This window comes from Dermochelys coriacea, chromosome 1 (assembly GCF_009764565.3).
Source record: "Dermochelys coriacea isolate rDerCor1 chromosome 1, rDerCor1.pri.v4, whole genome shotgun sequence".
Taxonomy (NCBI): Eukaryota; Metazoa; Chordata; order Testudines; family Dermochelyidae; genus Dermochelys; species Dermochelys coriacea.
Genome location: NC_050068.2, coordinates 48,379,877 through 48,405,386, shown reverse-complemented (window position 1 = coordinate 48,405,386; position 25,510 = coordinate 48,379,877). Strand labels below are relative to the sequence as shown.

At 40.1% G+C, this 25,510-nt stretch overlaps 1 protein-coding gene across 2 annotated transcripts in view; it reads right to left on the bottom strand.

The window, feature by feature from the left end:
* The window catches only part of PDS5B (PDS5 cohesin associated factor B), a 260,336-nt gene that overhangs the window by 78,991 nt on the left and 155,835 nt on the right, over positions 1-25,510 (bottom strand). For both annotated transcript variants that reach the window (XM_038410765.2, XM_038410755.2), the window contains exons 12-17: positions 24,836-24,987; positions 23,953-24,066; positions 21,850-21,931; positions 12,570-12,618; positions 10,860-10,999; positions 10,665-10,780 (exon numbers count right to left, since the gene is read on the bottom strand). In XM_038410765.2, coding sequence (XP_038266693.1) covers positions 10,665-10,780; positions 10,860-10,999; positions 12,570-12,618; positions 21,850-21,931; positions 23,953-24,066; positions 24,836-24,987 — 653 coding nt within the window. The remainder of the gene's footprint in view (positions 1-10,664; positions 10,781-10,859; positions 11,000-12,569; positions 12,619-21,849; positions 21,932-23,952; positions 24,067-24,835; positions 24,988-25,510) is intronic.

Here is a 25,510-nt window from a genome sequence, read left to right as displayed (position 1 = left end):
AAGACTGCCCGACATGGGCCTAGCCTCTGTCCCAGACTTGCCTCGATGCTGCTGCAAAGAGGGAGTCTTCCTGGCCCTCTTGGCATGCCCCCTGGACAGGGAGCGGTGCCAACTAGTAGATGGCACCGGAGGGTTGCCGCATACTGACGCCGCGGTGCCGGGTACTGGTTCGGAGCAGTGTACCCGAGTCGTGGTCAGCGCTGCCTCCATCAGGATGGCCAGGAGCCTTATGTCCCTTTCTCTTTTGGTCTGAGGCTTAAACAATTTGCAAATCTTGCACCTTTCACTGATATGGGTTTCTCCCAAACAGTCTGCATGAGGGTCACTTCTTGGCATAGAACGCCTACAAGAGCTGCACAACTTAAACACCGGGGCGCAGGGCATGCCCCAGCCCGGGCTCACTAACTAAACTAGCTAACTAACTACAGGTACTAACTGAATGAACGAACAGTTCTGGGGACGAGCTACAGCAAAGCTGGAGCAGAGCAGTTCCAACGCACCTTCTCTGGCGGCAAGAAAGAGCCAAGGGTGGTGGGAGCACACAGCTCCCCTTATACCGCACCAGGCAGGCAGCACTTCAGGGGTCACTCCCCCCTACGGGTACTGCTAGGGGAAGAACTTCCGGAACCGGTGCACGTGGCGAGCATGCACACCTATTGTGGAATACACATGAGCAATCACTCGTAGAAGAATAATTACTTCTCATGTTTTGCTAACAGTCCTGCTAATAGAAAAGGAGTACTTGTGGCACCTTAGAGACTAACAAATTTATTAGAGCATAAGCTTTCGTGAGCTACAGCTCACTTCATCGGATGCATTTGGTGGAAAAAACAGAGGAGAGATTTATATACACACGCACAGAGAACATGAAACAATGGGTTTATCATACACACTGTAAGGAGAGTGATCACTTAAGATAAGCCATCACCAGCAGCAGGGGGGGAAAGGAGGAAAACCTTTCATGGTGACAAGCAAGGTAGGCTATTTCCAGCAGTTAACAAGAATATCAGAGGAACAGTGGGGGGTGGGTGGGGGGGGAGAAATACCATGGGGAAATAGTTTTACTTTGTGTAAAGACTCATCCATTCCCAGTCGCTATTCAAGCCTAAGCTAATTGTATCCAGTTTGCAAATTAATTCCAATTCAGCGTCTCTCGTTGGAGTCTGTTTTTGAAGTTTTTTTGTTGAAGTATAGCCACTCTTAGGTCTGTGATCGAGTGACCAGAGAGATTGAAGTGTTCTCCAACTGGTTTTTGAAGGTTATAATTCTTGACGTCTGATTTGTGTCCATTCATTCTTTTACATAGAGACTGTCCAGTTTGGCCAATGTACATGGCAGAGGGGCATTGCTGGCACATGGTGGCATATATCACATTGGTAGATGCGCAGGTGAACGAGCCTCTGATAGTGTGGCTGATGTGATTAGGCCCTATGATGGTATCCCCTGAATAGATATGTGGACAGAGTTGGCAACGGGCTTTGTTGCAAGGATAGGTTCCTGGGTTAGTGGTTCTGTTGTGTAGTTGCTGGTGAGTATTTGCTTAAGATTGGGGGGCTGTCTGTAAGCAAGGACTGGCCTGTCTCCCAAGATCTGTGAGAGTGATGGGTCGTCCTTCAGGATAGGTTGTAGATCCTTGATAATGCGTTGGAGAGGTTTTAGTTGGGGGCTGAAGGTGATGGCTAGTGGCGTTCTGTTTTCTTTGTTGGGCCTGTCCTGTAGTAGGTGACTTCTGGGTACTCTTCTAGCTCTGTCAATCTGTTTCTTCACTTCAGCAGGTGGGTATTGTAGTTGTAGGAATGCATGATAGGACACAAATCAGACATCAAGAATTATAACATTCAAAAACCAGTTGGAGAACACTTCAATCTCTCTGGTCACTCGATCACAGACCTAAGAGTGGCTATCCTTCAACAAAAAAGCTTCAAAAACAGACTCCAACGAGAGACTGCTGAATTGGAATTAATTTCCAAACTGGATACAATTAGCTTAGGCTTGAATAGAGACTGGGAATGGATGAGTCATTACACAAAGTAAAACTATTTCCCCATGGTATTTCTCCCCCACACCCCACCCCCCCACTGTTCCTCTGATATTCTTGTTAACTGCTGGAAATAGCCTACCTTGCTTGTCACCATGAAAGGTTTTCCTCCTTCCCCCCCCTGCTGCTGGTGATGGCTTATCTTAAGTGATCACTCTCCTTACAGTGTGTATGATAAACCCATTGTTTCATGTTCTCTGTGTGCGTGTATATAAATCTCTCCTCTGTTTTTTCCACCAAATGCACCCGATGAAGTGAGCTGTAGCTCACGAAAGCTTATGCTCTAATAAATTTGTTAGTCTCTAAGGTGCCACAAGTACTCCTTTTCTTTTTGCGAATACAGACTAACACAGCTGCTACTCTGAAACCTGTCAGTCCTGCTAATACATCCCAGAATGATGTTTGCTTTTTTTACAAAAGCAAACTGTGTTACACTGTTGACTCGTATTTAGCTTATGATCCACTTTATTTAGCTTAGGATTCCTTCCTAGGTGGTTATTTCACATTCTGTATGTGTGCAGCTGATTATTCCTTCCTAAGTGCAGTACTCTGTATTGGTCCCTAATGAATTTCATCCTATTTACTTCAGTCCATTTCTCCAGTTTATCCAGATCATTTTGAATTTTAATCCTATGCTCCAAAGGCCTTGCAACCCCTCCCATCTCGGTATTGTCCGCAAAACTTTATAAGTGTACTCTCTATGCCATTATCTAAATCATTGATGAAGATATTTAACAGAACCAGACCCAGAACTGATCCCTGCGGGGTCCACTCATTATGCCCTTCCAACATGACTGTGAACCACTGATAACTAGTCTCTGGGAACAGTTTTCCAACCAATTATGCACCCACCTTACAGTGTCTCCATCTAGGTTGCATTTCTCTAGTTTATGAGTAGGTCATGCGAGACAGTATCAAAAGCTTTACTGAAGTCAAGATATACACATCTAATGCTTCCCCCCATCCACAAGGCTTGTTATTCTGTCAAAGAAAGCTATCAGGTTGGTTTGAGACTATTTGTTCTTGAAAAATCCACGCTGACTGTTACTTATCACCTTATCTTCTAGATGTTTGAAAAACTGATTGCTTAATTATTTGCTCCATTATCTTTCCAGGTACAGAAGTTAAGCTGACTAGTCTGTAATTCTCCAGGTTGTCCTTATTTCCCTTTGCATAGATTGGCATTATATTTTCCCTTTTCCACTCTTCCGGAATCTCTCCCATCTTCCATGACTTTTCAAAGATAAATCGCTAATAGATCAGATATCTCCTCAGTCAGCTCCTTGAATATTCTAGGACACATTTCATCAGGCCCCGGTGACTTGAAGACATCTAACTTGTCTTTTTTTCCCTGCCTGTTCTTCCTGAGGAAGCTGTTCCCTTCTATACCAATATTCCAGTAATGCACATTATCGCACCAAATCAATATGTGATGCCAACTATATCATAGTTGTGTTTATTTACTAGCATTTTGAGTTCTTCCTGATTATTCCTCATTCTTCTCAGTATACAGACATCTAAGATACTGATTTGATTTCCTCTCGCCCACTCCCACCCCAGATCTGTCTGGTCTCTCCCTTATCCCTGCTGTAACAGACCCTTCTCCCACGTCCATGTTTTTTACTTACCTATGGGCTTTGTTCATCTGCCCCCTTCGAACCTAGTTTAAAACCCTCCTCAGAAGGTTAGCCAGTCTATATCCAAATATGCTCTTCCCCTTCCTCGATAGGTGGACCTTATCTCTACTTAGCAGCCTTCTTCCTGGAACAGCATCTCGTTGACAAGGAAGCCAAAGCCCTCCTGGCGACACCATCCTCACAGCCAGGCATTCACCTCCAGGATGCATCTGTCTCCAGTGGGGCCCCAACCCTTGATTGGAAGGACCAAAGATACCACCACCTGCACTCCAACTCCTTCACCCTTACTCCCAGAGCCCTGTAGTCACCTCTGATCTGCTGAGGGTCATACCTTGCAGTATCATTAATGCCCACATGGATGAGTAGCATGGGGTAGTAGTCAGAGGGCCAGATGATCCATGACAATCCCCCCGTAAACATCACAGATACGGGCCCCTGGAAGGCAGCATACTTCCCACAGTGTCATGTCAGGGTTAGATGGGTGCCTCTGTCCACCTCAAAAGAGAGTCACCAACCACCACTACCCAATGTTTCCTCCTGGGAGTGGTAGCTGCGATCCTCCCAACTTGTGGGTACATGGCTTCTCCTCCTGCACCTTTGGGGGTGATTCCTCATCGCTCTTTGCCAGACCAGCATATTGGTTTTCCATCACCATGGTGGGTGGGTTGGGAGTAGGGGTGGAGCACTGCCTGCTGCCAGAAGTAATCGGCAGCCAGTATCCTCCCTGTGACAGAACCATATCCTCCTCCCCTGGTGGTGTGACAGTAGTCCTCTGTAGCTGGATAGCTTCCTCAGCCTTGGATGTCTCCATATAAATACTCTTGAGGAATTCCTCGTGGGCATGAACGCTCCTCAGCCTAGCCACCTCCTCCTGTAGCTCTCCCACATGCTTCCTGAGAGATTCCACCAGCAGGCACTTTTCACCCTGGATGGTCCCCCCAGCCAGGCTTTCTGTCAGTGGGAGAAACAGACCACAGTCTCTGCAAGTCCACACCAGGATCTGGGTAGAGGCATCCATGGTTAGGTTGTCTTGTGGATACAGGCGCAGGTGGAGGAGACAGGAGCAGCGTTGGCACTGGTGATGAGACCCTTCCTAACTATAGTGATATCATGTCTCCCTCCCACAAAGTCCCTCTCAAATTTCCAAAACGTCCCAACTTTTAACAATGAAAACTGTTTAGTTTCCTTACTTCAGCTGTTTTTAAACAGACATGTTTCTGCTCCATATAACAGCTCTCATCACTACCATGTTGAACACCTATATTTTATTTGTCACCTAGACATCCCACAAACCAAACAGAAGCCTTTGAAAACACTGAAGAGGAGGTTACTTCCTGTAACTGGAGGTTCTTCGAGATGTGTGGTCCCTATTTGGATTCCAGATGTGGGTATGCATGCGTGTCATGCACCAGAGCTGCAACTGTTTGTAGTAGTGCCCACTGACCCGCACAATCACCGTGTGTCGGCCACCTGGTGCCTTGACGCTCCTCCAGGTCCCTCTTACCAGCAAGCAACAGAACCTGCAGTAGAGGGTATGGAGGGTGGGTACTGGAATCCAAATAGGGACCACAAATCTTGAACAACCCCCAATCATAGCAGGTAACCTCCTCTTTGTCTTCAAGTAATGGTCCCTATTTGGATTCCAGATGTGGGTGAGCAGCAAGCAGTGCTCAGAGCGGAGGTGGGTGCGAGGACTCACAAGAAGTCATAAGTTGTAACAGAAATGCATCCGATGAAGTGAGCTGTAGCTCACGAAAGCTTATGCTCTAATAAATTTGTTAGTCTCTAAGGTGCCACAAGTACTCCTTTTCTTTTTGCGAATACAGACTAACACGGCTGCTACTCTGAAAGTTGTAACAGTGTGGCTCACTGTCACATCTGCCACCGCTGCTGGGATAATGGTATAGTGAGCAGTAATGGTGTGGATGGAGGACCACATGGTTGCTTTACAAATGTCTTGACACAGCATCTCTGTGAGAAAGGCCGACATGGTGGCATGCACCCAATGAGAGTACAGTGGGCCGTGACTCCCACTGAGCTCAAGTCCCACAGATTCTGCACTTTTTCACAGTTCTTCCAGCATTAGCTGCAGTTGGTAAGTAGGCTCTCCAAATAAGGAAATATAATTTGCATACTCTAGATCCACTAAAGATGAATTTTTAATTTCACAGCTGTACTTTGACGTCAATCAGCTTTGCTATCACACGATGTATCAGAATGTTAAACAACATAGGCAAAAACACATCCTCCAGGTGTACTCCTGGTTGTACTGAAAACCAGTCTGTAATACAAACATTTAGCTGTGTGAGGGTCAATGGATCACTATATAGTTTCTCTACTAGGGATAGCAAGTCCTCAGACACCCCATACTGGCGGAGCAGTATGCACCGTGCTCATTGATGCAGCAAAAGTGGCTGCAAAGTCTACAAATGTGATGCCACTTCCTGTTGTCACTTTAGTTGTTTTTGAATAACATTCTGCAGAGCATATATAGCATGGATTGTAGATTAACCTGTAAGGAAACCATACCGGTTGTCCCTCATTTTTGGGTTGAGACACTATTCCAGTCAATTTAGTAGAAACCTTCCTTGGGACTGACAGTAGCATTATTCCCCTGTAATTTGAGCAAGATGATTTTTTCCTTTTTTTGAGGGGGAAAAAAAAAAAAGGAATGATGCAGATCCTTTTCCAATCTTCTGAAATGTGACTGGTTTCTCAAACTTAATATAACTGAAGCCAGTGAACTAAATCTGAGCCTCCACTCTCGCAAATCTGATGAAATATTGTCAAGACCAGCTGCTTTCTTTTCTTAACTGCTTGACTGCAAGTGTCATGTTCTTTAATGTCACCTAACTGTTTTCTGGAGTGTTCATTTTTTTATTAAGATATAGTTTACACCATACTAATTATGATAATTCTGACAGGAACCTGACTGGTTGTTCAAGACATTTCTTTTTCCTCTATTGCCCATTTCCTCCTCTCATCACTGACACAAGAGAAAGTTACTCATCTTGTGCAATAAAAGAGGTTCTTTGAGATGTGACCCCGAGTGCTCCACTTTAGGTGTCCGTGCGCCCCAGTGCTTGTAATCGGTGATTTATGGTAGCAGTGCCCGATTGAGTTGCACTTGCGCAGTCTCTGTCTTGTGCTGCTTTAGGTGGTTAACTGGCAGTGTGCAACCAACCCCCTCCCCCCACCCCCTCCATTCTTTCTCTACTGCAGAGCCTAGTACTGAACTCTGAAGTAGAGAGGAGGAGGAAGGATAGTGAAGCACTCACATCTCAAAGAATGTCCTTTACTGCACAAGGTGAGTAACTTTCTCCTCTTCTTCAAGTGATATCCCCATGGGTGGTCCACTTTGGTGACTTCAGAGCAGTGCCCTCTGGTGGATGGAGAGAGTTGAAGTCATAGCAGATGACAGCACAGTGTGACTGAACAGGGTATCGGAAGATGCATGTTGTTGCAAAGCATAATGCTGGGTAAATGCATGGGGTGAGGCCCAGGTTGTGGCACTACAGATTTCCGTGATGGGAACATTGTTAAGAAACAATATAGAGGCTAACAGTGCTTTGGTACAATGAGTGCAGATCCCTGTAGGAGGTTGTCGGTCATGCCAGAGAAAGTTTTATGCAGTCTGATATCCATTTGGATAGCCATTGTTTGGATATGGTGTTGCCTTTTGATCATTTGGTGACTGCGACTAACAGTTTTGGAGACTTGCAAAAAGATTTTGTTCCATCAATGTAGAAGGCTATAGCCCTCCGGACATCCAAGGAGTGTAATCTCGACTGTCATCTATCCACATGTGGTTTGGGGAAAAATGTTGATAAGTGGATTGTTTGGTTGAGGTGAAAGAATAAGGCAACTTTAGGTAGAAACTTGGGATGTAGTCTGAGGCAGTGGTTCTCAAAGCCGGTCCGCCGCTTGTTCAGGGCAAGCCCCTGGAGGGCTGTACCGGTTTGTTTACCTGCTGCGTCTGCAGGTTCAACCGATCGCGACTCCCACTGGCCACGGTTTGCCGCTCCAGGCCTATAGGGGCTGCGGGTAGGGCGGCCAGCCCGTCCCTTGGCCTGAACCACTTCCTGCGGCCCCCATTGACCTGGGGCAGTGAACCGCGGCCAGTGGGAGCTGCGATCGGTCGAACCTGCAGTAGCGGCAGGTAAACAAACCGGTCCAGCCTGCCAGAGGCTTTCCCTGAACAAGCGGCGGACCAGCTTTGAGAACCACTGGTCTGAGGGATACATAATCTTTTTTCAAAGAAAGTAAGGTGAGTCAGCCATGAGAGTTCCCAGTTCTCCCACCCTCCTGGCAGATATAATGGCCACTAGGAATGCAACCTTCATGGAAAGATGTAGCAGGGAGCTTGTAGCCATGGGCTCAAATGGATGGGGGTGAGGGTGTGGAGAACTCAGTTGTGGTCCCATGGTGGGTTAGGATTTCGAACTTCTGGGTAGGAATTAGAGAGGCCCTTAAGAAAGCATTTAGTAAGCGGTTGTGTAAAAGAGAATCCATCTACTTTGTGATGCAACACCGTGATAGCTCATCTGTTTTAGTTCTAGCAAGTAGTCTAGAATGAGAGGTAAGGGGGCTGACATAGGTGTGGCCTGTTTGCATTGGCACCATGAGTTGAATCACCTCCACTTATGTATGTGAGTCAGGTAGTTGTCCTCCAGCTGTTTAACAAGATGTTTTGTATTTCTGCAGAACATGTCATTTCAGATCCTGAGAGCCATGCAGTAACCACACTTTGAGATGGAAGTCTTTGGGGATCCGGATGGATGACATGTCTTGCAATAGCAGCCAAGATAGAAGTAGGTGTATACGTGGTAAACAGACTGCTATGTGGAGAAGGCAAGGATACCATGTCTGTCTCGACCATGTGGGGGCTATTAAGATCACCCTGGATCTGTCTTGTCTGATCTTGTGAAGCACGTGGACTAAGATGGGGGTGGGAGGGAAGGCATATAGGAGATGAGTGTTCCACTTGATGAGGAAGGCATCATCCAGAGTGTGTGGACCGAGTCCTGCCCTGGAGCAAAACTGGGGGCATTTGGTATTTTGTTCAGTTGCAAAAAGATCTATTGTTGGAAATCACCAAGTCCAAAAAAATGTTTAGGAGTACACATATATATTCAACTCCCACATCGTGTAGAGTGCACGATGTCCACAGTAGTGGCATCATTAGCAGAAGGGGTGCCGAGTTACTCAGTACCAAGTGTTTAGTCATGTCCGGTGGTATAGCGGCACGGGGTTTCATTTTCCCTTTGGTGCCTGTGTCCGAGCTCAGTTGCTTGACTGCTTTCATTTCTTGGTACCAATGGTGCCGGAAGGTGCCACTGTTTCAGACGTTGACATGGCAGTGTGGTCGGCACTGGAAGCGTTTGCCCATTAGCGGAGTGCCTTGTCTTGGCCAACTCCAATGTTGGGGATGTCATTCTGTCGGCACCAAGCATGCTTCACACCAGGGTTGCAGAGACTGCTGGGCTGGTCTATACTAAAGCTGTAAGTTGACCTAAGAGATGCTACTTCAGTTACGAAAGTTACGTAACTGAAGTCAACGTAATTTAGGTCGACTTACAGCACTGTGTCTACAGGAGACGCTCTCCTGCCAATTTCTACCTCTCAGTGACGTGAAGTACAGACGTTGATGGGGGAGCACTCTGCCATTGACTTAGCTTGTCTTCACCAGACGCGTTAAATGGATACCACAGCATTGATTGCAGCAGTGCTGATTTAGCCATAAATATAGACAAGTCCTGAGAATGGCTTTTCCTGCAATTACTTATCAAGCATCAAAACTGACAACATGGAGATCCTGGGCTCTCAATACCCTGTGCTAGCACCCAGACAGCATGAAGGAGGAAAGAAAGCAGTCTGACTCAAACGAAGAGGGGTGAGGAGCAGAGGGGAGCCAAATCCAGGCTGTCTTGCAAATAGCTGTGCTATCCGCTGACAAAGCCTACTACTGCTACCAGTTATTCCATTAGGACAAGTAGTAAAGGTCTGATGTGAATCTAAAGGCCTCATGCCTGCTAATGATCCACATGGAGGTCAATATGGCTACCAATTATAGAATTTCTGTTTGTTCAGTTTGCTTACTAAAAGAAATTAGGAAATTGCATACAAAAACAAACTACCTCAGACTATTAAGGTTGAAAAGTAAACACTCAAAAGTTAAGAATTGGGAGAATTAAGACAGTTTGTACAATCTTAGTTCTGTATTTCTTTGTGCCTCGATATGACGATATATTTCAATTACATGATCATACACTGATCTTTCCACATGACCCCTGCCTTATTCAGTGTACAAGACACATGGTGATCAGGGAATGAATTAGGGTTGTGTAGTGACTGAGGCTGCAGGACTCCTACTTCCTTTGTTGCAGAAGCTAGAAAGTATGTACAGAATGAGGCAGCTGAATGTGGGAAAAGGAAGTTCCTTTTTACAATTGATACGTCTACAGCGATATAAATATTACTGTTTGTAATGAACTACATGATTATTATTACAGTTAATTAAAACGTGCATGTTTTCTATTGCTTTTATGATTGTTCATACTTACAATATGACAAGTTTTTTGGAATGGACATACAATTAACTGGTTCTAATAATTACAAAGAAAACAAGAAACCCACTCCAACTTTTCCACTCTTTTCAGGTAGGTTGATTCTAAAAATAATCTTTTCAGGACCTGTCCAGAGACTGAGATAAGACCATGTGGGGAACAAAGATTTTGGTGTAGATTTTTAAATGAAATAATCTCAGTGGTTCAGCTATTTTCAATGTTGAATGAAATGGAAAAAGTAAACAAACAGTACAAATGCTGAAAAATTTAATTTGAAACAGTTTTAATCTATGATGTTACTAATAATAGATACAATAATACAGTATCTAAAAATATTTTAATCTGATTGTGTCCTTTTGACAAGCCACTATTTACTTTGCAAAGCTTCGATTAGTTTATCTGCAACCCAGTCAAAATACATACCTGATTGATTCTGTATCAATGTGCACAGGGGCTATCCTCTCCAGAAGAAACTTAATCATTTCCAGGAAAGGGTTTGTAGGTTGTTTGGGATTGCCCAACTTCTTGGTAATTTCTCGCTGCAATATTTATTTGAAATAGGTTAATAACCAAGTTAGTTACCAAAACATCCTCAAATATTCTGAAAGCTATTCTTACCACACATCCTTCAGCCTGCTTGCAAGAACATGATGGGCTAACAAGCATTTCTAACTGGTTTCTTATTTTCTCATCGTCTTCCAGAACTTGTGTGAACTTCTTCATGAAATCCTGAGCCTTACCAGGATCTGGCAAATTTCCTTTAAATATTAAAAATCTTCAAATTAGTATTAACTTGGCAAATTTTAATTTTTAAGCAAATGTTTACTTGCTTGATAAAAGCACTGAAGAGGAAAAACAGAATGAAGCCTCATATTTCATACTGCCGATTTTAATTAAAGTGTCCATTTCTAAAACTCTTCCCCCCTGTGCTCTCAGCCTCCTTCCTCTCTTTACTTCCCTCATCAAATCCACACCAGACAGCTCCCTCTCCTTGCTGCCACCTGAGGTTTCCCTATTCTGCTGGTAATACAAAGAGCTAGGGCGGAAATGGTGATGGGCGAGCATTTGACCTATAGAAACTTTATTACTAAGGAGATGTAGATCAGAAACAATACAGCAAGGCTGGTACTTACTAAAAATACAAAATGTATTTACACAAACTGATCTTATGCAATTTACATATCACTTACATATAAACATGGAGCCTCACACTGCCATTTTAACAAAGTAACTTTTCCACTAGTCCTATACTTTATGACGAGATCTATACCATAGAAAAAAGTTTGAGAAGCCCTTCCTTAAACAGTAAATAGAAGATTACTGAATATAAATAAAAAAAATAAAACCCCCAGTCTTTTAGCAATGGCAGCATTTAATACTTTTTCTGCTGGTACATTAAAAAATGAGTGACAACGACAACAAGGGTAGAAGACCAATACATGCCTGTTAAAGCTAATAATGAGCAATCTTAGACAATTTCATACAAAAATATTTATTCTGAAAATTACATAACCTAGAACTGAAGGAAACAAGAAGTTACAAACTGACCATCCCTCCTACCATGGAGGAAAAAAAGCTTCAGGAGAAGCTAAAGGCAAACAATAGAAACTTCTATCACGCGCTAAATTCTTCCACAAATAGCATACTTTATGTGAAGCCTTTGTTATTTGAACCAGCTCAGATAAAAATAATTCATGATTTTTAAGATAAATTTAAAAAATAATTTTAAACTAAAATTTTTATGTTATGTTTATGTTTTCCAGTTCTTTACTTTCTTATCATGTTTCTTTAACTAGTTTCTTGTTGGAAGAATTTCAGATTTTACATAAAGGTTCGCTCTCATACGAAGTCTCACATTTAAAATGATCATCTATACCAAAAAAACAAGTCCCTTTGGTTCATGAACATCTGTTGTGGTCAGAACACGCATTCAATACAAAACTTAAGCAGACACCCTGTGTTAAATCTGCAGCCAACACCACCTTCTAATATATTTTGTGTGCCACTATAAATGCTGCAGGACAAGTTGTTTACTTGAGTCATCCATATTCATCTGACTATTTTACTATAATCTCTAGAAATGTTGTCAAAGTGTGAGAAAGAATATCAGTACCATATAACTAGTTCTGTGATTTGAGACTCAGTACTATTTTATAAGTAATAGTGTTTTTACTGTTGCCTTGATGATCTCCCTCATTGAAAAAACAAAGTAAAATGCAAAGTTTGCTGTAAAAAGTCTACAGGCTAATGTACCAAATATTTGAAAACCAGGAATCATCATATTTCAATTCTAATTTTTAACAGCATAAAATATTTAATCAGACTTACTTGTAATGACCATCACTTTTGAGAATATAGCTTTACTGCTGGCATCTGTCTGAAAATCACAAAATAAGAAAAATCTGTTTGAAATGAAGACTTGACATTATATACTAGCAAATGCACACAGCGTGAGCACAATTCTGTAAGGCTATATAATCAGAACCAGACTTATTACTAATGCTGGGTAATACCCCAGTATATTAAATGCAAAAAAATGATATCAGTATTAGATGTTTAATCACAAAGTCAACGTTTAGAGTTTTTATTTAACAGTACTACACCCTCGTGGCATATTATGAATATATTTAGAAAATCATTTAATTGTTTAACTAATAATAAAAATATTTTATGAACAATTAAAATGAGCTGTTTGTATCAGAAACATTACATTTAATTACCTTTTGTATTTAAATCTAATCTTAACACTGCATTCACAGTTTTTTGCATTTTATCATCTTAGGGATTTTGTTTTTAACTGCTTCTAAAATAAATAAGTAGTATATAAATAATCCCAGCTGAAGTTTGTTTCTCACTACAGTGAATGAAGCACATTCATACCATGGCTGTTGCACTGTTTAACTGAAGGGGTTTTTTTTGTTGTGCGTTTTTGAGAGGCAGAGGAGCAAGAGTGACTAACAGTACACCAACACTACTGTAAAAGCAACCATCAACAACACCTGCAATAGCAAGGAGTAGAAATGTATTTCTGGAGGACTATGCTATTTGTATTTTACTGAGACATTTACAATCCCCTTCACACTAAACATCCCAATAACTACAAATGAGTATGTCAGACCTAGCAGAAAAAATGTGCATGTGATGTCAGAAAAAGGAGAATGCAGTTTTTCATTCACTAATGACTCAAATGTTGGAGAAGGACTTTAAACTCCACATGCAGGTATTTCACACTAAGAACTTTGTTAGGTATGAGGAGTGAGGGAGAGAAAGGAGAATGTTTCAGAAATTCAAGAGCATATACATCTACCAGGCAACTACTATTAGTTATTCCAATAAGGACATTTTTCCTTATCTGTAATTCTGGTTTCTGGAACATTAAAAAATGCATCCATTGACTTCTTCCTGTAGGTGTCACTCCTGTAGGCAGTTAAACCAATTACCAGACAACCTCTTCCTTCTTAGCTGTACTCTATAAGGCTCTAGAGTTTGGAATTTTCCATAACATTCACACTCAATTTTTTTTAACAAATATGAGAAAACTAACACTGAATAATATTCCCACCAACAAAATGGAGATAATACTTAATCATCTTTCTAAAGTGTTTTGAGATCTATGAATGAAAATTTAGGTATTATTCTCAGAGATTTGAGTACTTAATTCTGGTGTCAAAAAGTGGGTTGGGTTTGTTGCAGATTCTCAAATGGACAGTTGCAAAAATCTGGATTTACAAGTAGAGAAAATCTATACATCAGCTCCTATCCATTCTCAAAGCTGCATCAATACACTAAAGTAGCAGGTCTACTGGCCCTTCCGTCATAATGGGAACACTTCTGTTGCATGGTTCCAGCTCCCAGTTCTCTTCTGGTAGAGACTGACCATCCCGATGCCAAATTATGAAGCCTATAATGCCTTGCAAAGGCATGCAAGGAGAACTTTTAGTTTCAGCTTTAAAACAGCCATGGCTCTGACATTTTGAGCTCTGAGAAGAAAGTGTTTGATATTTGAAGTGATCAACACTAAGTTACAATTAAGCTGAACAATTCCCCCCCCCCACACACTTTTTGGGTAAGTCCTTTTACTGCAGGCAAAATTAGCAGCCAAAGTAAACAACCCTAAAAGCTGAGGACAACTTATGAAACTTAAAAGTAATCATCTCAGAAATAAGTCTTACCTTATAAGAAAAACTTCCCCAAAGAAACACTTAACTACAGAATGAGACAAAGGCCTCAGCCTTATCCTTCATAAGTTCTAGTCAAGAAATTACGTTTCAAGGGTACTAAGGGAAAGACCAAGTTCCACACCTGCTTGTAGGAAGTCTAAAAACCATTTTTGAGGGGCTAGGGGAAGAACTGGAGGCAAGAGAGGAAAATCATGCCCAGGCAAATTTCACTTTTTTGCATTCTTTTAGGGGAAATCTTTCCTAATACCAAACAAAGCCAGGAAACCAAGCTACACAGGCCTTGGAGATAAGATATCTACCTAATAGGGCAATTTTGACCATTGTGTACGTTTTACTGAGTGGCCAGAGAGGTTGAAGTGTTCTCCTACCAGTTTTTGAATGTTACGACTTCTGATGTCAGTGGCATTGCTATGGGTACCCGCATGGCCCCACAGTATGCCAACATTTTTATGGCTGACTTAGAACAACGCTTCCTTAGCTCTTGTCCCCTAATGCCCCTACTCTACTTGCACTACATTGATGATATCATCACCACCTGGACCCACAGAAAAGAAGCCCTTGAGCAATTCCATCATGATTTCAACAATTTCCATCCCACCATCAACCTCAGCTTCGACCAATCCACACAAGCAGTCCATTTCCTGGACACTACTGTGCTAATAAGCGATGGTCACATAAACACCACCCTATACCGGAAACCTACTGACCGCTATACTTACCTACATGCCTCCAGCTTCCATCCAGGACACACCACACGATCCATTGTCTATAGCCAAGCTCTAAGATACAACCATATTTGCTCCAATCTCTCAGACAGAGACAAACACCTACAAGATCTCTATCAAGCATTCTTACAACTACAATACCCACCTGCTGAAGTGAAGAAACAGATTGACAGAGCCAGAAGAGTACCTAGAAGTCACCTACTACAGAACAAGCCTAACAAGGAAAATAACAGAACACCACTAGCTGTCACTTCAGCCCCCAACTAAAACCTCTCTAGCACATCAAAGATTTACAACCTATCCTGAAAAATGATCCCTCATTCTCACAGATCTTGGGACACAGACCAGTCCTCGCTTACAGACAGCCCCCCAACCTGAAGCCAATGCTCTCCAGCAACCACACACCACACAACAAAAACACTAACCGAGGAACCCATCCTTGATTCATAGATACTAAGAAGGAAAGGAGTACTTGTGGCACCTTAGAGACTAACAAATTTATTAGAGCATAAGCTTTCGTGAGCTACAGCTCACTTCATCCGATGAAGTGAGCTGTAGCTCACGAAAGCTTATGCTCTAATAAATTTGTTAGTCTCTAAGGTGCCACAAGTACTCCTTTTCTTTCTGAGAATACAGACTAACACGGCTGCTACTCTGAAACCTGTCATAGATACTAAGGTCAGAAGGGACCATTCTGATCATCTAGTCCGACCTCCTGCACAGCGCAGGCCACAGAATCTCACCCACCCACTCCTACAAAAAACCTCACTTATGTCTGAGCTATTGAAGTCCTTAAATCATGGTTCAAAGACTTCAAGGAGCAGAGAAGCCTCCCTCAAGTCACCCATGCCCCATGCTACAGAGGAAGGCGAAAAACCTCCAGGGCCTCTCCAATCTGCCCTGGAGGAAAATTCCTTCCCGACCCCAAATATGGCAATCAGCTAAACCCTGAGCATATTGGCAAGATTCACCAGCCAGATCCCCAGGAAAAAGTTTTCTGTAGTAACTCAGATCCCATCCATGTAATATCCCATCTCAGGGGATTAGGTCTATTTACCTGAATATTTAAAGATCAATTACTTACCAAAATCCCATTATCCCATCATACCATCTCCTCCATAAACTTATCGAGTAGAATCTTAAAACAAGATAGATCTTTTGCCCCCACTGCTTCCCTTGGAAGGCTATTCCAAAACTTCACTCTTCTGATGGTTAGAAACCTTCGTCTAATTTCAAGTCTAAACTTCCTGGTGGCCAGTTTATACCCATTTGTTCTTGTGTCCACATTGGTGCTGAGCTTAAATAATTCCTCTCCCTCTCCTGTATTTATCCCTCTGATATATTTATAGAGAGCCATCATATCTCCCCTCAACCTTCTTTTAGTTAGGCTAAACAAGCCAAGCTCCTTAAGTCTCCTTTCATAAGACAAGTTTTCCATTCCTCGGATCATCCTAGTAGCCCTTCTCTGTACCTGCTCCAGTTTGAATTCATCCTTTTTGAACATGGGAGACCAGAACTGCACACAGTATTCTATGTGAGGTCTCACCAGTGCCTTGTATAAGGGTACTAAAACTACCTTATCCCTACTGGAAATGCCTCTCCTGATGCATCCCAAAACCGCATTAGCTTTTTTCACAGCCATATCACATTGGCTGCTCATACTATGCTCATACTACTCATACTACTATGATCAACCAATACTCCAAGGTCCTTCTCCTCTTCCATTACTTCTAATTGATACATCCCCAACTTATAACTAAAATTCTTGTTATTAATCCCTAAATGCATAAGACTTACACTTCTCACTATTAAATTTCATCCTATTACTATTACTCCAGTTTACAAGGTCATCCAGATCCTCCTGTATAATATCCCGATCCTTCTCTGAATTGGCAATACCTCCCAGCTTTGTATCATTTGCAAACTTTATTAGCACACTCCCACTTTTTGTGCCGAGGTCAGTAATAAAAAGATTAAATACGACTGGTCCCAAAACCGATTCCTGAGGAACTCCACTGGTAACCTCCCTCAAACCTGACAGTTCCCCTTTCAGTAGGACCCATTACAGTCTCCCCTTTAACCAATTCCTTATCCACCTTTTGATGTTCATATTGATCCCCATCTTCTCCAATTTAACTAATAATTCCCCGTGTGGCACGGTATCAAATGCCTTACTGAAATCTAGGTAAATGAGATCCACTGCATTTCCTTTATCTAAAAAATCTCTTACTTTTTCAAAAAAGGAGATTAGGTTGGTTTGGCACGATCTACCTTTTGTAAAACCATGTTGTATTTTGTCCCATTTACCATTGACTTCAATATCCTTAACTAATTTCTCCTTCAAAACTTTTTCCAGGACCTTGCATACTACAGATGTCAAACTAACTGGCCTGTAGTTACCCGGATCACTTTTTTTCCCTTTCTTAAAAATAGGAACTATATTAGCAATTCTCCAATCATTCGGTACTACTCCTGAGTTTACAGATTCATTAAAAATTCTTGCTAATGGGCTTGCAATTTCAGGTGCCAATTCCTTTAATATTCTTGGATGAAGATTATCTGGGCCCCCGATTTAGTCCCATAAAGCTGTTTCAGTTTCGCTTCTACCTCAGATATGGTAATATCTGCCTCCATATCCACATTCCCATTTGTCATGCTACCATTATCCCTAAGATCCTCTCTAGCTTTATTAAAGACTGAGGCAAAGTATTTGTTTAGATATTGGGCCATGCTGAGATTATCTTTAACCTCCACTCCATCCTCAGTGTTAAGCGGCCCCACTTCTTTCTTAGTTTTCTTATTTATATGGCTATAGAACCTTTTACTATTGGTTTTAATTCCCTTTGCAAGGTCCAACTCTACTCGACTTTTAGCCCATCTCACTTTATCCCTACATGTTCTGACCTCAATTAGGTAGCTTTCCTTGCTGATCCCTCCCATCTTCCACTCCCTGTATGCTTTCTGCTTCTTAATCACCTCTCTAAGATGCTTGCTCATCCAGCTTGGTCTACAACTCCTTCCTATGAATTTTTTCCCCTTTCTTGGGATACAGGCTTCCGATAGCTTCTGCAGCTTTGATTTAAAGTAATCCCAGGCCTCCTCTACCTTTAGATCCATAAATTTTTCAGTCCAATCCACTTCCCTAACTAATTTCCTTAATTTTTGTAAGTCAGCCCTTTTGAAATCAAAAACTCTAGTTGCAGATTTATTTTTGTTAATCCTTCCGTTCACTTTGAACTGAATTAGCTCATGATCACTTGAGCCAAGATTATCCCCTACAACCATTTCTTCTATGAGGTCCTCGCTACTCACCAAAATTAAATCTAAAATGGCATCCCCTCTAGTCGGTTCAGCAACTACTTGATGAAGGCATCCATCAGCTATCGCATCTAGGAAAATCTGAGCCTTATTATTATTATTATTAGCACTGGTCCTCCAGTCTATATCTGGGAAGTTAAAGTCTCCCATGATCATGCAGTTTCCATTGGTATTTACTTTATTAAAAACATAAAAAAGGGCTCTATCCATATCCAAATTAGAGCCCAGAGGTCTATAGCACAGCCCAAGCACTATCGTAGGAGAGGCTTTACTAGTTATCTTCCCCAATGTAATTTTTGCCCAGATGGACTCTGCAACAAAGCCCGATGCCAACTCTGTCCACATATTTATTCAAGTGACACCATCATAGGACCTAATCACATTAGCCATGCCATCAGGTGCTCATTCACCTGCACATCTATCAACGTGATATATGCCAGCAAGGCCTCTCTGCCATGTACATTGGCCAAACTGGACAGTCGCTACGCAAAAAAATAAATGGACACAAATCTGACATCAGGAATCATTACATTCAAAAACCAGTAGGAGAACACTTCAACCTCTCTGGCCACTCAGTAAAAGATTTAAGGGTGGCAATTTTGCAACAGAAAAGCTTCAAAAACAGATTCCAACGAGAAACTGTTGAGCTTGAATTAATATGGACATTAGATACCATTAACCTGGGCTTGAATAGAGACTGGAGAGGCTGGGTCATTGCACATATTGAATCTATTTCCCTAGGTTAAGTATCCTCACACCTTCTTGTCAACTGTCTAAATGGGCCATCTAGTGGGTATCACTACAAAAGTTTTTTTCTCCTGTTGATAATAGCTCATCTTAATTCATTAGCCTCTTACAGTTTGTATGGCAACTTCCACCTTCTCTGTGTGTATGTATATATATTTCTACTCTATGTTCCATTCTTTGCATCTGATGAAGTGGGCTGTAGCCCATGAAAGCTTATGCACTAATAAATTTGTTCGTCTCTAAGATGCCACAAATACTCCTGTTCTTTTTGCGGATACCGACTAACACGGCTGCCACTCTGAAACCTGTCAAAATTCCATATGGTAACAACTGAAAAGTTAAGTATGCAGAGAAGGGCAATTAGGGAATAGCCAATAAGGAGAAATACTTGATCATTATCAAAGAGAATTTATGAATACTATTTGATAGTTGAATGGAATAAGAATGGTTTATTTGGAAGTTTTTCCTAGTATGAAATTAATTTTTCCAGCACTTTTTTTCAGATACTAATTAAGCCTACAGCACTCCAGTAAAAATAGTTCTTACATCAGAAGAGCATGGAACTGATGAAAACACCACATATGAACACAAATATTTCAGTATCACCACAAATCTATTTTTAAAATAGAGTATTCGTGGAAGCCTTCACTGAAACTTCAGTTTTAATAAGTAAGTGTTATGTCGTACCAGTCTGATGCTAAAATTGATGACAAAGCACTCAATTTCAGGTAGATATAAATTTCCAAAATAACACTCTTTCAATTGAAATTTCTCAGGCATTGAGGATATTTGAAAGTTTGATAAAATCAGGGCTTTGGAGCTGTGCTCCGGCTCCACTCCAGCTCCAAGCAAAAACCTGCAGCTCTACTGCTCCGGGCTCCGCTCCAAAGTCCTGGATAAAATTCAGGTTATTGTTGAGAAAAATTACAACAAACAAAATAATGATGTTTTTCACCAGTCAGGAAATTTTACAAAATGTCTTTCATTTTACAAAATGATCCAAAACCAAAGTTTATTTTTCAAACTTGTAATGGACTTATTTCAAAAAGTACTAGTCCTCAATGAGAAATAACTGAAGGATTAAGTAACAAGCATGCAAAAATTATAGTGTGCCTGAATGTACTAATAAATTGAGTTTACAATTGGAATGTAACTGATAATTTTTTTTTAAATAAAGCAACAAAATGGGGGAAACAATTTTTTTTTTATATTTAACTGTATACGTACTATACAAGTATTGCATCATAATCATTTAACGCTGTGTTATGGCTGAGATATAATATACATCAAATTAGACTGATTCCCTCTGCAAACATAACTTGGCTCCTGGCCGCCTACACCATCGTAGTTGTAAGAAATAGGAAAGACCTATTGGATCATAAAGTTCATTTATTTGCAAGAGGAGGGCACAGCACTGCAGAGGACATATTAGATAATATACTGATATATGTAGAAATACATGAGCAACAGGGAGAATAGTTTCAGTGAAAATAGTAACTGGATCTCTTGTTATGTATTCAGAATCTCAAAGGTAACACTGCATATTAACATTTTTGCTTTCAACTGTATATACAATGTACACTTATTACATTGTAATACCTAAATGTGGTCATTGCTCATGTTTTCTCAACACTACACACCATTTGCTTAAAAGTTAATGGGGAACACCAGATTAACTTTGTGACACTGATGTCACCCCAAATCAGAAATTATTTTCAAAGCTTTAACAGAAAAATCTTGTAACAAATTAACATATTTCAACATATGCTGGGACTGGACAACAGGCGATGAATCATTAGATAATTGCTCTGTTCGTACTCTTTGAAGCACCTGGCATTGGCCCCTTCGGAAGATACAATATTGGGCTTTATTTATTTTATATATTTATTTACACATACACCACCCACCCCCCGTGTGAGTGTGTAAAATTCTCCTATGCTGTTAGGTATCAAGCAAAACACTGATTTTACAGAATTTTACATTAAGTTGTAGAAATAAAATTTATTATTCAATATTTATATGTAACAAACATTTATTAGGAGATAAAAATTTATGACAATGATAGAAAAAATACACTTAACTGAATTGTCTGTCTTTGGAATAACCAAATTTCCAACAACTTTCAGAAAGAAAATATAAAATGAACTCTGTCAGGATAATATATATATTTTTTTAACTGTTAAATAATTTAATAATGAAAAATAAAGTAAGTTTTTAATGTTTGTTTACTTCCTTGTACTTAACTCAGTTTGGCCATCAGAAATAGATTGTTCAGTTTCAATTTCTAATTCTCCAGCCCTGAAACATTCGTGCAAAATGTGGCTTTTAAATACTGGTATTTAAATCCAAACTAAATCTCTTTTTGATATTTTTTTACATTTTCCAACTAGCTCCAAAAAGCACCTCCTACCACACACACACACTTACTTTGCTATCTCATAAATAGTCTGACTGAATTTTATTTGGGTTTCCAAAAGATTTCACATCTGTCACTGAAAATAAGCATAGCAAGTTTCAGCTCGCAGGTAATAGGTTCTGGACATAAATTAACAGTGTGTCCCTTTAAGTTGAGCCATAAGGGATATATACACAAAATAATTCAAGAAGCAACTAGTATACCTGTAGAGTTTAACTTACTTTGGGCTGTTTAATTAAGTCGACCAAGTCCTTTACCTGGTGTCGTAGCAGATTTTGACATTTCCACATTTCATTCAATGCTCTGAAGTGGGGAAAAAAAAATTAGTTGACAGAAGCTGCTACTCATTGACATGCCTGTAAACCTATAATATACCAAGCGATTTCAACTCCCATTAACTTCAATGGGACTTGAGGTGCTGAGCATCTTCCAGGGTGTGCTCAACCAGTCACAAGTTCAAATATAAATAAAATTGTTTCCCCTGTGGTATGACATTTAATTGCTTGTCTTTTATTTTAAAGGTTCTACTAGTATACCTGTAGAGTTTAACTTCTGATTACTTCACCTTTAAAAAGAGTGGTACAAGTCATATGTCTCCTCTACAAAGAGTTCTTATTTGAACAAGTCTGAGCTCAGTGTCCTAAATACTTTGAAACATGGTAGGTTACAGCAGATAATCAAAAGTCCATTGGTTTAAAGCAGTATCTTTCTACCAGCTGCCTTTTTTTATTTGCAGGAGCAGCAACTTGACAGAGACACCAGACTGGACTTGTAAGAAGAATCTTAGAAATATTATATAAAGGAACAAAATCAAACCATACCCCAAAGGCAAATAACCTACATTTTAAAAAATCCTCAAATCACAGCATCATTTTGAAAAACAAAAAAATTCACCAAATTTTACACAGTTCATTGTTGATAAAAATGCATTTTTTAAACTTTTAAAATATACTAAGGTTTAGTTTTTAAAATATGTATTGCTACAAGCTTTATGAACCTCTACAGAAAAACAGCAGCAGCAAAACCAAAATGAAGATTTTTTTTGTCACTGCCCAAAATAAATACTGGAAAAGCAATTTTCTACTCTTAAGATAACTATTTATTTATTTATTTATTTCACTGCAACAAAGTTTTAAGGACAACTATGCCACAATATTTCAACTTAAACCATGTAACAGTTCTTACCATAATGCTAAAGAAAGAACATCTTTAAGCTTTTTTTTTTAATTGTTCTTCACCAAGTTAAATAGCTGCTACAGCAATGCAGCACTATTAAAAGATCAAGACAAAATGACAAGTGTGGAGGCTTTAGCCATCAACTTACACAGCACTTAAAAGCTTTCATTCGGAAATACTTGTGTTTCTGTCCCTTAGAGTGGCAAAAATAACCTACCAAATGTAAACCAAATAGAATATATATTTTTCCTGAGTTTGCAGGCATGGAGCTCCAGTGTCGCTGCAATGCTCATGGTCAAACAGCAGCACAGTGAAACTAACACCACACTTGGTCAGCTTCTGAACCCTGGAGGCAGCAGTGAAACTATCAATAATCATGTCAAATTCATGCTTCTGCTTGGGAGAGCAATGAACAGCAGCAGACGCAAGCTCTGCAGTTAACAAAAGCAGGCGCTAAAGGGAAGGGTTGAATAACAGACTACTTTCCACACTCTCCCCTTTGAGCAGCCAGGAGGCTGAAGGCGGGGTAGAATAATGGAGACCAAACTGCCAAATATGATCCAGAAACAGCACCCCTACTTCCCCATTTCTAGCAGCTATAAAGGATATAGTGCTCTTGCTTCTCACCAGGGATTCATTCCCGAGCACACCTTTCATATCCATTTATGATTAGTGGGTTTAGTCACCTAGGTGTTCCATAAATTCAAGCCCTGAATCAAAATAAACACACACACCCACCCACCCACACACACTATTTTAGCACTGTATGTTTATTGATAATTTATTAAAAGGATTTGTCCACTATGGCCTGAACCATCTACAGTTTTTCCAACATTTATGCAAACCAGCGGTAATACTTCGTACTAATATAGTGCTTTACAAAGGAATATCATTTTTACAAATGAAGCAACTCTGGCACAGACACATGAGATGACTTGCCTAAGATCACTTAATTGGAGACAGAGACTGGTCTAGAACCCAGGCCTCTTAATTCCCCAACTAGTGCTAACTCCCAAGACAGACCAATGGGGCTCTATCCAGGTTTATTAGGATCTCTCTATTAAATATTCTCTGTAAAGTAACCCTGTCAATCCTCTTAGTGCTGCAAAGGTAAAATATATTCAAGTTCACATTTATATGAAACATACTTCACAGCATTTGAGTCCAGTGTTGCATAAAGGTAATATAAACATTTCATTCGTTCATTTGTTTCCAAATTGTGAGGGACCATATACTGAGCAAAGATGCGTTCAACAAGCAATCTGAAAGAGAATATTAAGAAGGAACTTTAGCTATAATGCAGCAAGGTGGTTCTAAATTCAAATTACTAAAACATTCACTTAAAAATTCTCAGAACAACAGTCAGTGGTAGGTTTTCACAAGAAGATGGATGCTATTTAGAAATCTGAAAGCAAGCCACTTAATTCCCATTAATGGTGATCAAGTTCTACTTGAGACAACAGAGCTAACTGTTATAATAACTATACTATCAGAGTCTGACACAAAAAAGACTTTGCTTACTAGATCCAAGTGCATTGGAATCTGGGTATGCATCAAAGTTTTTAGAGATTTTAGATCGGAATTAGTAGGCTTTTTCCAAGTGAGGGAGTTTAGAGGATGGAAGCTTTTACCTCATGGGTAAAGTCCTTTCAAGGTCATTTGACATTGCATGTGTTTGATTCTACTGTATATATATTTTTTTAAGTTTATATGTCTCTACAACGAAGCAAACAACTTTTTGAACACTAACATGAGATGACTGAGAAACAGAAAAAAACTAGAGTAAGTCTACTCCACTGAAGCAATACTTCTGAGTTTTAAAAAAAAAAGTTTGGCAGTATCCATTTAAGAACACAAGTTGACACACACACACACACACACACACACACACACACATATATATAAAAACGACAAAATATATATTTTTCCTTTTGTCATCATTTAACAATCAGAAAATAAATTCAAGTTACAAAGCTTGGCAACCTGTATATAACAAGTCTCTAATCTTCAAAACCGAGCAAACTGACCTACCGGTCATCAATACTGTTTTGATAATATATATGCAGCAGTTTGTCCTTGATCCATGAAATTTGTTTTGCAGCTTCTTTTCCCGCCTCTGACTGTAATGAGTATTTCTTGTATATCTGTGCAAGTCCCATCATAGCTTCTTTTCTCACTCTCCACTAAAAAATAATATTGCAGTTTTAAAACTCAAAAAAATTTTTAAATATTTTAAAAAATGAAATGGTGATTCCAATTTGTGTTAAAAAAATGTTTACTGCATTTTATTAAATTTACTAAAAAGTTCTTTATGTATCATATCTGCAACTACCAACATTTTCATCATCATTCATAGCTAGCATGTGAATAAAACTAATACCTGAGTAAGCAACAAACCCTCTGGACTTTAATGGGTAATATGTCTAATGTCAAAACATTTTTTTCTTCAGGGAACTATACTGAATACCTACCATTATTTTATGGCTGCATAGGGGGAAAACATGTCACCAAATGAGAAAAATAAAATCAGGAAATGACAAAATGTGATTGGTAAAGTTTTCCCTTAGCTTGCTTGCTGTTAATGTTATTTAGGATACATGAAAATAGTTTTAAAAGTTTACTGAATAATGAAATGTGGTTAACTGGAATTTCAAAAATGCATAAGGTTGGAACTTAGTGAATTTGCTCACAGTCTTCAAGGGTTCT